Here is a 14699-nt window from a genome sequence, read left to right on the forward strand (position 1 = left end):
TCCCACGTCGGGCTCCCGGTGCGTGGAGCCCGCTTCTCCCTCTGCCTGTGTCTCTGCCTCTCTCTCTCTCACTGTGTGCCTATCGTAAATAAATAAAAATTCAAAAAAAAATATTAAAAAAAAAAATAAAAAAGTAATAAATGCTTTTACACAGCCAACTATCCACAAATGAACAGAACATACTGAATAGGAGAAAATATTTATAAATCATGTATCTGATAAGGGATTAATATCCAAAATAAAGAACTCATATAACTCAATAGCAAAAACAAAAACAACCCCAAACCATCTGATTAAAAATTGGGCAGAGGACCTAAATAGACATTTTTCCAAAGAAGACTTACAGATGACCAGCATGTATATGACAAAGTGCTCAACATCACTGTCAGGGAAATGCAAATCAAAACCACAATGAGGAGGCACCTGAGTGGCTCAGTGGTTGAGTGTTTGCTTTTGGCTTAGGGTGTGATCCTGAAGTCTCGGGATCAAGTCTCACATCAGGCTTCCTGCATGGAGCCTGCTTTTCCCTCTACCTATGTCCCTGCCTCTCTCTTTCTCTGTGTCTCTCATGAATAAATAAATAAATATAATTTTTAAAAAACACACAATGAGATATTACTTCACACCTGTTAGAATGGCTCTTATCAAAAAGACAAGAAACAAGTGTTGGCTAGGATGTGGGAGAAGGGAATCCTTGTGCACTTTTACTGGGAATGAAAACTGGCACAGCCACTGTGAAAAACAGTGGAGTTCTCTCAAAAAATTAAAAATAGAACTGCCATATAATAGGGGAGGAAAAAATTTCCTATACCCTTCTAGATTCTTTTAGGTGGTCTAAAAATTAAATTGACCATGGGGTGCCTCAGTGGCACAGTCAGTTGGGCATCTGACTCTTGGTTTTAGCTCAGGTCATGATCTCATGGGTTGTGAGTTTGATCCCTCTATTAGGCACTGAGTGAGGAGTCTGCTTAGACTCTCCCTCTACCTCCCCACCTCCTGCTCTCTCTCTCTAAAATAAATAAACCTTAAAACAAATAAAAAAATTAAATTGACATAAGACAGATTAATTTGTATGTACAGGTGCTCACAAAAATATATGACTCAGAAAAGTGACCAAAGCAGGCAGCTTTTAGACAAAGCAACAATTTATGAAAAATGGATGAGACAAAAAAGTTTGGCTTAGGGTATTGAATTAGTAAAGAATAAGGTTTGTTTATACTGCCTCTTCATCCCAGAATTCCCTCTCTTGTGCTCCTTTAGAGTCAATCCCTTCTGCCCATTATCCCCAGCATGAGGGAACCACTGATTTAACTTCTTTCCCTTTAGTCTTGCCTTTTCTTGTATATTATCTATAAAGGAGCACACAATATGTAATCTTTTGTGTTCAGCTTCTCTCACTTAGCATAATGCTTTTAAGATTAATCTATGGTAAAAAAAGATTAATCTATGTTGACATATGTCAGCAATTTCTTTTTATTACATGAATGTATCGATATCTGTTGATCTGTCTACTAATGGGTAGATATTTCAGTTTCTAGGCATTGGTTATTATGGATAAAGCTGCCGTAAAGATTTTCCTACAGGTTTTTGTGTGGACGTATGTTTTCATTATCCCTGAGTAGATACCTAGAAGTGAGATTGCTGGGTCGTGTGGGAAATTCGTGTTTAACTTTATAAGAAACTGACAATAAATGTTTTCCAAAATTGAAAGTTCTGGTCTTTTCACATTTTCACCAGCATTTTGTATTATCTTTTTAAAAATTATTAAATCGGGACACCTGGGTGGCTCAGTGGTTGAGCACCTGCCTTCAGGCCAGGGCATGATCCTGGAGTCCTGGGATAGAGTCCCACATCAGGCTCCCTGCATGGAGCCTGCCTCTCTCTCCGCCTGTGTCTCTGCCTCTCTCTCTCTCTCTCTCTCTCTCTCTCTCTCGAATAAATAAATAAAATCTTTTAAAAAGTATTAAATCATTTTAGTAGGTGTGTTAGTTTCCTATTGCTGCTATAACAAACTGCCACAGATTCAGTGGCATTTACGTTTATTCTCTTCCAATTCTGGAGGCCAGAAGAACAAAATCAATTTCACCAAGCCCAAGTCAATGTGACAGCATGCCTGCTTCCTCCTGAAGCTCTAGGGAAGAATCGATTTCCTTGCCTTTTCCAGCTTGTGGTAGCTGCCTGTATTCCTTGGCTTATAGCCTCTTTCTTCCATCTTCAAAGGCAGCAGTGTGGCATCTTCAATTCTTTCTTTCTGTCCCTGTTTCTATCATCATATAACCTTTGTTCTGATTCCCTATCCCCCTTTTGTATGGACCAATATAATTATGTCAAGCATAACTAGATAATCCAGGATAATTGCCCCATTTCAGTTCAGGATCCTTAACTTAATCACATGGGCATGGTCCCTTCTGCCATATAAAGTAATAGTCACACATTCTGGGGATTAAGATGCAGACATATTTGAGGATTCATGGTCCCTTCTACCGGTATGTAGTGGTATCTCCCTAGTCTGAATTTGCATTTCCCTCGTAACTAATGATGTTGTGCAACATTTTCTGAGTTTAATGGCCATTCTTATATCTTTTTAGTGAAGTATCTGATTAAATCTTTTGCCCATTTAAAAAAATAGAGTGTTTGGTATAGTACAACAGAACTTTTTGAAAGTTCTTTGTCTATTCTGGATACAAATCCTTTATCAGATACACACTTTTCACATTTTTCTTCCTGTCTTTTCACACTCCTAAAACTGTCACTTGATGAGTGGAAGTTTTTCATTTTGATGAAGTCCGAGTTAAACATTTCTTTTACAGACAGTGCTTTTGGTGTCGTATTTAAGAAATCTTTGTATAACCCAAGGCGTCAAAGATTTTCTCATATGCTTTCTTCAGAAGGTTCAATGCTTAAGCTTTTACATTTAGTTCTATGGTCCATTTTAAGTTTTTTTTTTAATAATGTGAGGTATGACTCAAAGTCCAAATTATTTTGCACATGGCTAGCCAATTATTCCAGTACTATGTGTTGGGAGAGGTTCATCCTTTGTCCATCGAATTGTCTTTGCATCTATGTTCAAGATAAGTTGTCTATATACATGGGTTGGTCTCTTCCACCTATCTCTTCCACTCTCTTCTTTTATTATTTTTATTTTTTCTTTCTTCTTATATTGAAGTATAATTGATATACAATGTTACATTAGTTTCAAGTATAAAAAATATTGATTTGGCAATTCTATGCACTCAATGCTCACACCATGGTAAGTATAGGCACCATCTGTCATCATAAAGCATTATTACGTTATTATTGCCTGTATGCCCTATGCTGTACATTTCATCTTTGTGACTTACTTTATAACCAAAAGTTTGTACCTCTTAATCCCCTTTATCTATCTTGCCCCCCACCGTGATCTATTTCTTTCTTGATGCCAATACTACACTGTCTTGATTATTGTGGATTTATAAATATAAGTCTTGAAATCAGGTAATGTGAGTTCTCCAACTTTGTTCTTTTTCAAAGAAATTCTGGTTATTAAATACCCTTTATATTTTCATATGAATTCTAGAATGAGTTGTCAAATTGTAAAATCAAGCTGACCATGATATTTAGAGATCGCGTTGAGCCTATACATCAATATGGTGAGAATTAACATCCTAAACAATATTGAGTCTTAACATTTACCCATAAAAAAAGTTTATACTTCCATTTACTTAGAGCTTTTAAAATTACTTTCAGCAATACTTTGTAGTTTGCAGTGAACAACTCCTGCATATTTTTGTCAGATTTATCCTTAAGTATTAATATTTTTGATGCTATTAGAAATGGTTTTGCTTTTTAAATTTCAATTTCTGATTATTCATTGCTACTAAGAAGTACAACTGACTTTTGGATCTTGCATCCTGCAGCCCTGCTCAGCTTTTTGGTTTTAAAAATCTTTTTGTAGATTCCATTGACTTTCCCTATACAGGAGTGCCTGGTAGGCTCAGTCAGTAAAGCATGAGACTCTTGATCTGGGGGTTGTAATTTCAAGCCCTATGCTGGGTATAGTAGAGATATAAAGATTACAAATAAAATCTTAAAAAAAAAAAAAAGATTTGCCAGGGACATCTGGGTGGCTCAGTGGTTGAGTGTCTGCTTTCAGCTCAGGGAGTGATCCTGGGTCCTGGGATCAAGTCCCACAATGGACCCCCCCGCAGGGAGTAGGCTTTTCCCTCTGCCTATGTCTCTGCCCCTCTGTGTCTCTGATGAATAAATAAAACCTTTAAAAAATTGCCTATATAGAAGATTGTGTTTGCTGCAAATAAAAGTGGCTGTACTTCTTCCTTACCAATCTAGATGTTTTTCTTTTGCTTGCCTTATACCACTGATTTGTTTTTTTTTTTTAAATAGATTATATGTATGACTAATTCCATCAGAGATGTTTTAGGGATTACGCTCTATGCAAATACTTTCATCTTCCAAATGCCTTTGCCTCACTCAAAATTAAATGCTAGATTAAAGGGTTATAGGATTACAATTCTAGTTCCTTTTACTTTAGAAATCTGAGGATACTCTTTTCCGGTTACTGCGGCGCGAGTTACCATGAGCAGCAAAGTCTCCCGCGACACCCTGTACGAGGCGGTGCGGGAGGTCCTGCACGGGAACCAGCGCAAGCGCCGGAAGTTTCTGGAGACCGTGGAGCTGCAGATCAGCCTGAAGAACTATGACCCTCAGAAGGACAAACGCTTCTCGGGCACCGTCAGGCTTAAGTCCACCCCCCGCCCCAAGTTCTCTGTGTGTGTTTTGGGGGACCAGCAACACTGTGATGAGGCCAAGGCAGTGGACATTCCCCACATGGACATTGAAGCGCTGAAGAAACTCAACAAGAATAAAAAACTAGTCAAGAAGCTGGCCAAGAAGTATGATGCCTTTTTGGCTTCAGAATCTCTGATCAAGCAGATTCCACGAATCCTGGGTCCAGGCCTGAATAAAGCTGGCAAGTTCCCTTCCTTGCTGACCCACAATGAGAACATGGTGGCCAAAGTGGATGAAGTGAAGTCCACCATCAAATTCCAGATGAAGAAGGTAAGAAGGTCTGAGTGGGTTGCAGAGATTAAGCTTTGGTGATGGTGGCACCACCAGTCCCAAAGTTCATCCATGTTCTCTGAATGGGAGTCCCGGCTCACATTTCTACAGATACGTAGGATATGTGACAGTCACTGAGCAGGGTTGAAGCTTTCCACGTGCCTGTGGTTTTCCTGGCCTGGGGTCCGGGTACTGTTCACTAGGTCATCGGGAGTGGGGAGGGATGGGTCATTTGGCTTCTAGATGTGCCTACTCTGACTCTTCCGTTTGGCCGCCGGCCTGATTTGACTGGACTCTCTCACAGGTGCTATGTCTGGCAGTGGCTGTTGGCCACGTGAAGATGACGGACGATGAGCTTGTGTACAACATCCACTTAGCTGTCAATTTCCTGGTGTCCTTGCTCAAGAAGAATTGGCAGAACGTCCGGGCTTTGTACATCAAGAGCACAATGGGCAAACCCCAGCGCCTTTACTAAGACCGTTTAATAAAAAAATCCTAGTGCTACCAAAAAAAAAAAAAAAAAAAAGAAATCTGAGGATATTGCTCCACACTATCTTCTAGAATCCAGTGCTGTTGCTGAGAGGCTGATGTCAGCCTTACCCTCCTGTTTTCCCTGGCATTCCTGATTACCCAACATCCACTCAACTCCATTTTGCAACAGAACCTTGATTTTGTATCCATGTCCATATTGCACCCAACTCCTAAGTAGCAGAGAGAAGGAAGAAATTTTTTTTTTTTTTATGAAGTCACTGAACTACTCATTCTGCTGGAACTAGAGTCTGACCCAATACTTTGTTATGCCTTTATCATTTAAGACCATTGAAGCAGTCCCATCTTCTATTACATATAGCAAAGGACACATAGGTAATCTTTTATTTCGTTTTTATATACTGGTAGCTCCTAAGATTTTCTATTTATCCTTAAGAATTCTGAAATTTCATTCAGGATATATTTTTTGTAGGCCCCCCCCGCCCGAGCCCAACCCCATCATTATGTCCAACCTTATATTCTATTTAATCTGAAGACCCAAGCCTTCTTCAGCTCGAATGGTTCCATATCTTTATCTGTAATCTATTTGTGATTTTTCCACCTCTTCATTTCCTGGTTTCTTCTTCTGAATCTATTAGATGGATTTTGGATCTCAGGGCACACTGCTGCATGCCTTCTAAGATTTTCTCTCAATTTCTTGAGTTCTGATGGTATTTTCTAGAGCTTAGGGGATCTATTCCTCTGAAAAGTAAGTATGTATGTGTTTTTGTTACTTTAAGGACTATTAAGAGAAAAAAAACAAGGCAATTATGTGTACTCGTTCTATCACTTTATTTATACTTTACAAATCTCAATGTTATATTGTTTTGCCAATAATAGTTCATTACTGTTACATCTTTATTTTGTATCGTCATTATTTTTATCATGGTAAAAGTCACATAACACAAAATTTACCATTTTAGCCATTTTTAAATATACAGTACAGGAGTACTAAGTACATTCACATTGTTGTACACCATCACTGCCATCCATTTCCAGAACTTTTTCATCATCCAAACTGCAACTATATACCCATTAAACAATAAATTCTCATTCATCTCTTCCCCCCCAAACCCCTAGTAACCCTTTTTCTACTTTCTATGAATCTATTTTAAATACCTCATATAAGCAGAATCACAAAATATTTGTGTGCTTTGAGTCTGCCTTATTTTACTTGGCATGTCTTCGAGATCCATCCACTTTGGAGCATGTGTCTGAAATTCTTTCCTTTATATGGCTGAATGATTTTCCATTGTACACATACACATTATGTTTATAAACATACTATGTATGCGGTATATACATATACAGTTTGTCTGTTGACACTGGCTTGTTTCCATCTTTCGGTTACTGTAAATAATGCTGCTATTAACACTGAACAAATACAATTTTAAACCATCGTTTTCAAATCCATTGGGAATATACCCAAAAGAGGAATTGCTGGATCATATAGTAATCCTATTTTTAATTTGTTTGAAGAAAATACTATTTTCCGTATCTTCTGCACCATTTTACATTCCCATTTATATTCAATCCATAGCAATGGATTCCAATTTCTCCATGTCCTCACCAATGCTTGTTTGCTGCATTGTACTGTCCTGTTTTGTTTTGATAGCAGACATACTAATGGATGTGAAGTGCTATCTCAATGTGGTTTTGATTTGTATTTCTCTAATGGTTAGTGATTGTATTATCTTTTACCAATAAAAAACAACTCATTTTGTCTAATTTAATTATCTGTATATTGAAATGATCTTTGTCTAATTGTAACTGTGAAAGGAAAAACCTGAAAGTCATTCCTATCAGGACAGCACATTTAAAATGAAATGGGTGGGAGGATGATGGAGGGGGGCATTAAGGACATGGGGCCTACGCACTCTCACCTCTATGCAAAACACAATACTTTAAATATAGCCCACCTCCAAACCAAAGTATCCTGCTTCTTGCAGCCCCAGATGGCAAGCTGTGAACTCAACAGAAATTAGACTCTTTATGCCAATTATAATTTTGCAAAATTTATGTAAACCTTCTTGGAATTCCCCTTTTTGCTTTTAAAAGCCCTCTGCTTCCCATGTCCCCGAGAGCAGAGCACTATTTGGGTTTTCTCTCAAATCTGTCTCTCAAGTTGTAATTCCTAAGACCTCCAAATACAAGTGTTTGCCTTGCATCCTTTTTGCAATTTTTGTTTGACATAACACCGTGATCCCAGATTTTTTTCCCTATTGTTTTCCTGGCATAATTTAGTTCATCTCTTTGTTTTCTACCTTCAAATACCCTTTAGTTTTTCGTTCTGTTTTGTAAGCTGTATTGCTGGTTATTTTAAAAGATCATTCATCCCTCATGCAGCACATATCCTTTGGTTTGTACAGTACCAGTCACTGAGGATGCAGTTTGGAAGGGGGTTATAGTCAATGCTAGAAAACAAACTTTACAATTCAAAGGAGCCGTTTTAGGGGCACCAGGATGGCTCAGCGGGTTAAGCGGCTGCCTTTAGCTCCTGTCAGGATCTCAGGGTCCTGAAATAGAGCCCTGCATGCGGCTCCCTGCTCGGCGGCAGAGTCTCTTCCTCTGCTGCTCCCTCCTGCTCATGCTGTCTCAAACAAGGAAAATCTTAAAAATAAATAAAGGAGCCATTTTAAAAAGAAGTAATGACTGTTGTGAAAAGGTAGATGCTGGGTTTATGCTTTTGTTTTTACCCAATGTGAATGTCAGTGTGCAGGTTACGACATGTAGACGTAATTTTTTTGAAATGCAAAAATTCGTAAAAAAAAAAAAAAAAGGTTAACAGCTGAGAACAAAAACCCCCAATAATTACACAGCAACAGCTATCAAACAAGATGTCAAGGGAGCAAAACTAAAATTTCAGTCAGGCCGAAAGATCGCAAGAAACCAAAGCGGGCAGCACAGCCTGGGGCGACAAGCCTGCCCGGATCCAGCACGATTCGCAGAAAGACGCTGCAGCACGTCCCGCCGCGCTCTCAAGGGGGGGCCACACCCCGAGGCTGCCCAGAGGAGCGAGGCCGCTCGGCTCCTGAAGCCTGGGACCCGAGTCTGACCAGCCTCGGTCAACGGCACAAGACTTGCGGTTTTTGCCTCTGAGCCTGCGCCGAAATCTCCCCCTCCGGACAGTACTTTCGGTCCCGGGTTCGCAAACAGCCGGCAACGAGGCCTCCCCCGCCGTGGGTCACATCTTGGCATTCCAGGAACTTTTGCTGACACACTGCACTCACCAACCAAGAACAAGCAGCAGCGAGCGGCTAATTCTCCATGTTTTTAAATACATACTCACTTTTCCCAAAAAGGGCGCCCGAGCGGATACGCGGTGAGACACACAGAACCGGGCCTCGCGCCGCCTCCGGCTCCCCGCAAGACGGCTTTCGCCAGCCTCGCCGCGGTTGGCCCTTTTCGGACCCCGTAAGCCGCCGTCGCGTGACGCTGTCTGGGATAGAGAGTCCGAAAGGAAAAGCTCCGCGGTTCGGCCGAGGTGCCCGGTTGGTCTCTCGTGCGCAGGCGCAGTTGCGCCCGGCGGCCTGGCGGCGGCGGCGGAGGCGAAAAATGTCTCGGGGCTAGGTGTCCTGCTCGTCTCCGGGGCGCTCCGCCGCTTGGAGTCCGCCGTGGCGGCGGGCCCAGGTACAGGCTGCCAGGGAGAGCGGGCCCGGGTTGTGCCGCTCCTGCGGCGGGGCCAGGGCAGAGGGCCGGCCGCCGCGCGAGCCCCAGCCGCGCGTCCGGGTTGCGGGCGCCCGATGCGAGCTGCGGCGGCCTCGGCAGGTGAAGGCGGCCGGCGGCGGGGGCGGTGCCCCGGGGAGGTCTCGGCGCCCGCGGCCCCGCAGCCCCGGAAATGCGAGCTGTCAGCGCCAGCCTCGGGCAGGGCTCCTGGAGCCGCGGCCTGGGGACCGAGATGCAGGGAGCTCTGCCTTGTGGGAGGCTTCGTGGGCCCTGGGGCGGTATTTGGCTGGGAGCGGTTGCGGGTCGGCCCCCGCCCCCGCCCCACCCCCACCCCCACCCCCGCCCCCGCCGCGCCCCGAGTTTCCACTTTATGTTGCTCAGTTTTTGCCATCCTTGCTTATGTGGCACTCCCCTCCCAGAGCGAGTCCTAAGGTGATTTGACTATCACGTTTTTTGTTTGTTTATTTAGATTATTTTTGTCCTTTGGCTGAATTACTTCCCTTTTCTCTAAATTTAAAATTCAGAGCGAGCCGCTGATGCTCTTTCTTGTGAGCCTTGTGGGGCTTTTTGGAGCCGGGAGAGGACGGGTAATGTCTTTGTTTCTATTAAGGAGGTTTGGGAACTCTTTCTTCATAAAGGAAGCGCAATTTCCAAGGGGAAGAGGGACCTAATTTGTGGTTGGCTCTTCCTGAAAAGGACACCAATTTCCTATAGAATAGAATTAGTATGACTTTCGTGTTATATTTTGTTGTGCATTATATATAGCTATATACTAGGTTAGATACAGTATAATTGTAATAGAGCTCAAAATATTTAAATGCAGATGTGTGGAATATTTATGCTCACTTTCATTAAATATCTCTGTGAGCGCAACGTGACTGCCCTTTACTCTGTACATCAGAGTACATGTAATGTTCTAATGTACATCAGATGGTTGGTTCTCATCCCTTAGTCTGATTTACTTTTATTCATGAACCACTGGCTGAAAGGTAGTAGGCCCAGCGACTGGAAGTAAGCTTGCTGCCCACTCCTGGTTTTGGTGGCCGTGCCCACGGACCCTCTAATTCCGGAATCCCTGGGCTTCTAGGCTCCCTCTGGCTTCCCTTTGCAGCATGCTCAGTGTGTGGGATCTCTAAGTTAGGCCTCACGAAGGTGGCAGTACAGACAGGATGGACAGACTGCTCACAGTTTTCTTTCTCCATATCAGGTGCCTTTCCCAGGAGGGGCAGGAGAGAGGAAGAGATGGCCACAAGGTTGCTGCCGGTCCATGCTCAGGTGAGTGAAGGCTTCTTTCTTCAACTGTCCTCCTGGTTTGGAGATCGTGAACATGCTGAGGCCATTGTTGAGCTTTACGAGGCAGGGGGCCTGGTCAGGTAACTCTGGAAGGAAGCTGTTTCTCTGGTGCCAGGGCCAGTCTCATTGGGAATTCCTTACTTAAACTTGTTGATTAGGAATTCAATGTCCTGTGCCAGAGCTATACACAGAGCTTTGTGAGGGATCTAGATGTGTTTTTTCCCCTGTGAAGGGTAGAAAGTTGGGGGAGTCCGATAATTCTTTTCATAACATTAGGAATTCAAAGAGAAGATGTAAGGCGCTCTCAAGAAATTAAGGGCCAATCAACTGGAGTTGTAGTTGGTAGGAGTCCAGGTGACTTTCTAGGAAGGTCCAAGAAAGAAGACCTCTGAATCAGCAAAGTGTGGTCAGGGATGCTTCTAGTACAGTTGACTCTTGAGCGATGCAGGGTTTAAGTGTTGCGGGGTGAACTGGGAAGGCCCTGGGGTCTCGACCCAGCCTGTCCTAAAGGAATTGCTGATGGTTCTTGGTCTTGCCTCGAGAAAGAATTCAAGGATGGACACACAACACAGCAGGTGAGGGACACAGCAGGAAAGCTTATTAAAGCTAAAAGTTTACTCTCAAGATACGAGAACAGATGAGCTTGAGAGAGAGAGCTTTGTGCCCTGGGGTTTGAGTTTTCTATCTTTTATTGACAGTTGCTAACCAGAGGGTAGAATATCCATTACTTGGGGCACAAATGCAGGGTTTCAGCTTTTTCTTCCTAACGTGGTCAGGAGTTTCCTGTCCTGGTATCAGCCGTCGTGGGCCTCTGTGGTTTGATCCAGCTTCTTGTGGAGAGCTACCAGGACAGCTTCTGACCTCCCCAATAGCTGGTCACAACTTCCTCATTGTTGGCCCCCAGGTGTCCACTTGAACCTAACTCACTGCCTGCTCTAACATAAGGGTGCAGGCTCTGACCCCTCTGCCCCCACCCACCAGTCAGAAATCCACATATAACTTTTTTTAAGTTTTTATTTGAATTCTAGTTAGTTATCATATATCATATATCTAGTAATACCAGTTTCAGGAGTAGAATTCAGTGATTCATCACTTACATACAACACCCAGTGCTCATGCTCATCACAAGTGCCTGCCTTAATGCCTGTCCCCCATCTAACTCATCCCCTGCACACCTCCCTCTATCACTCCTCAGTTTATTCTCAGTGGCTAAGAGTCTCTTATGGTTTGCCTCCCCCTCTTTTTTTTCCTTCCTTTCCCCTATGTTCATCTATTTTGTTTCTTAAATTCTACATATGAGTGAAATCAAATGGTATTTGTCTTTCTCTAACTCACTGACTTTGTTTAGCATAATGTATTCTAGCTCCATCGACATCATGGCAAATGAAAAATCCACGTAAAACTTTGACTCCTCCAAAAACTTCACTACATAATAGCCTACTGTTACCAGTAATGGTCAACTAACACATATTTTGTGTGGTATATGTATTCTATGCTGTATTTTTACAATAAAGCAAGGTAGAGAGAAGATGTCATTAAGAAAGTTGAAGACAAAAAAATATGTTTACAGTAGTGTATTTATCAAAAGAAAATCTATATGTATTTGGACCTACACAGTTCAAAACCATGTTGTTCAAGGGTCAACTGTATTGGAAGACTGGGGCCTTTGAGCAGGACCCAGCTCATAGAGCTGGTGTAAGGAAAAGGAGTCGCAACTGGACAGTGGTCTCAGGACAGATTGAGGGAAATGAAGCATCTAGTCCACTGTGTTTTCTTCCCTTCTTGACCCTTTCATGGCACTTAGGGAAATAGAATGAAAACCCCGAAACCTCTCCACAAAGGCAGAAGAGAAAGAAAAACGCTTTTAACACTAAATAAGGTTTAATGAGCGTTAGGCCAGAATGTCATGTACAACGCCAGCCATCCACTGAGGAGATGGCAGAGAGAGACGGCTCCCTCGCAGGTTGAGTGGCTCCAACCCAGTTTGGACATTGGTCAGATGACCAGTTAGGCCGCCTCCTCCCAGGAGACTGAGGGGTAGGCACATTCAAAGAGATGAATCTCCAAGGAAGATGTGCTGAGCTGCGAGCCTGGCAGGTGACTTACTGAGCTATTGAAGACTTGCAGTACCCCCGCCCCCATCCATGGTTTCCCTTCCAGCGGTTCCAGTTACCAGGTGATCCTCCTTCTTACCTCTCTGTAGAAGGTCAGGGGCAGCCGAAGGCGGTGTCACAGAGCCTGCATCATTCGCCTCACTGCACTTCACCCTGCCTGGTGTGGGCACTTTACCCTCTCATTCTGGAACCACACCAGCCGAATTTGGTCCTTGCTGAGCCACAGATAGAAACCCCACCAGGTGAGCTGGGGCACAAAGGAAGTTTTATTTGCAGCAGATGAGATCATCACCGGGAATGGCTTCCAAAGACTTGACTCCCTGAGCCAGGTGGATGGTTTCTTTTTACTTAGAGTTAAGATGAATATTTAGAAAGAGGGATCCTTGTTTCTGTATGTAAGGGTGGGCATAGATTGTGCACGTGCCTTAAGGAAACACGTCTAAACACACTGTAGTGCATGTTTTATAAATGAGGCCTGGGCTCCGCCTTGGGCGGAGTTTGTAGTATTATAATGAGGTAGAGGTAAAGGTCTGTCATTCCAGGGGTCACTCCATGGTCCATCTGCACAGGCTGGGGGGGGCGGGGGTTACACTCAAACTGGTCTGGGTGGTCTGGGCTGGCTCTGGAGGTCTTGTCAGGATAGTCACTACTGCTGGAGGGGCTGTTTCATTTTTCTATTTGCCCAAGTTAAGAAAGAAGCTGGAAAGAAGAGCTTAAGGAAGAAGGTGGGGCAAAGATCGGTGAGTCCAAGCAGGTGGGCAGTCAAGGTTGGGTCTTGGGGTCTAGCTGGTGACACTATTATGAGCAGAAGAAAGGTAGGTACAACACAGTAAGATGTTATGAGAGGGAGAGACCACATTCACATAAATTTTGCTACAGTGTATTGTCATAATTGTTCTATTATTAATTGTTAATCTCTTACTGTGCCTGATTTATAAGTTAAACTTTATCAGAGGTTTGTATTTATAGGAAAAAACAGTACATATAGGGTACGGTACTATCCAAGTTTTAGGCATTCTGGGGGGTGGGTGGGTCCTTAGAATACCCCCCCACCCCCACCGGGGACGTGTGGACAACATTTGGAAAGGACAGAGACTCACCTTGCGATGCCCACAACCCTGCGTGGTGACAGGGTTGCTGCACAGCCGTCCCCGCGGGGGGATGGTCCAGGTGAGCAAGAATGGGTTTGCTGTTGCAGGAGTCTGTGACATTCAGGGATGTGGCCGTATTCTTCAGCCAGGACGAGTGGCTGCACCTGGACTCTGCACAGAGAATGTTGTACCGGGAGGTGATGCTGGAGAACTATGGCACCCTGGTCTCGCTGGGTAAGGACATCTGCCGGGGGAGTGTCGTGGTGCCCTCTTCAAGGAGGACAATTGGAGGGCTTGTCCAGGTTCACCGCACAGGTGGGCTCAGAGAGTGGCAGTTGCTGTTCCCCTCTACTGCTGGGAAAGGTCTTGGTTTGGTGGAGTCGGTGCTGGGCAGCCTGTGTGTGCTTTTGCTGGTTTTTGCCCCAAAACTCTTCTGGGTCTCACAAGAGGGTTCCAAATTAGAGGCACACACAGCCAGTGCCCTGACTTTCCTCCTGAGACCCCCATCCTGTAGGAGCGTCATTTAAGCCCCTCTCTGAACAAACGTCTCTTTCCTTCAGCTGTCCCTCTGCCACAAAGGCCCTGGTGCTGGATCCATGTGTCAGGGTAGCTGCTCATGTCTGCAGCACGGACTCATTCTCTTCTTCTTGCTCACAAACAGGAATTCTGTTTTCCAAACCAAAGGTTATTTTCCAGTTACAGCAAGGGGAAGACCCCTGGATGGTGGAAAATGGAGTTTCTCAAAGCCCCTGTGTAGGTGAGTGCCCGTGATTGGAAAGCGGGCAGAGCATTTTCTCACTGCCTGGGTGCTGCTTGATCAGCGAAGAGCCTGTGCTCAGGAGACATTGAGCAGGGCCCTCCTAGAGTACCAGGCCAGGTGGGAAACAGTGGGAAGGACATATCCTCCCTCTACCTTTTCGAGTTCTTTGATTGGGCAGGTTCAGAGGGAGAG

The 14699-nt window shown here is 43.9% G+C and overlaps 2 protein-coding genes across 9 annotated transcripts in view; both read left to right on the top strand.

The window, feature by feature from the left end:
• The first annotated feature begins 4547 nt into the window (after nucleotides 1-4547).
• LOC129495028 (60S ribosomal protein L10a) lies at nucleotides 4548-5574 on the top strand. Its single transcript, XM_055302326.1, has 2 exons — nucleotides 4548-5055; nucleotides 5360-5574. The coding sequence occupies exons 1-2, from the start codon at nucleotides 4573-4575 to the stop codon at nucleotides 5528-5530; spliced, it is 654 nt and encodes a 217-aa protein (XP_055158301.1). The 5' UTR covers nucleotides 4548-4572; the 3' UTR covers nucleotides 5531-5574.
• A 795-nt stretch (nucleotides 5575-6369) lies between these two features.
• Nucleotides 6370-14699, top strand: part of LOC129494795 (zinc finger protein 879) — a 40486-nt gene continuing 32156 nt past the window's right edge. For 2 of the 8 annotated variants that reach the window (XM_055301895.1, XM_055301894.1), the window contains exons 1-2: nucleotides 12616-12898; nucleotides 13855-14504. Coding sequence is in view for 6 of the 8 variants with exons in the window: in XM_055301894.1 (XP_055157869.1) it covers nucleotides 14468-14504 (37 nt within the window). In the remaining 2 variants the exon portion in view is untranslated. Of the gene's footprint in view, nucleotides 9214-10456; nucleotides 10525-12615; nucleotides 14505-14699 lie in introns of those variants that run through there. The other 6 variants (XM_055301888.1, XM_055301891.1, XM_055301893.1 and 3 more) reach the window with 6 other exon arrangements.

The sequence above is a fragment of the Nyctereutes procyonoides genome, unplaced genomic scaffold (genome assembly GCF_905146905.1).
Source record: "Nyctereutes procyonoides isolate TBG_1078 unplaced genomic scaffold, NYPRO_anot_genome, whole genome shotgun sequence".
Lineage (NCBI taxonomy): Eukaryota > Metazoa > Chordata > Mammalia > Carnivora > Canidae > Nyctereutes > Nyctereutes procyonoides.

Coding starts and splice junctions, on each gene's coding strand:
- LOC129495028 (XM_055302326.1), top strand. CDS start 4,573: ATGAGCAGCAAAGTCTCCCGCGACACCCTGTACGAGGCGGTGCGGGAG. Junction 5,056..5,359: donor TCAAATTCCAGATGAAGAAG/GTAAGAAGGTCT, acceptor ACTCTCTCACAG/GTGCTATGTCTGGCAGTGGC.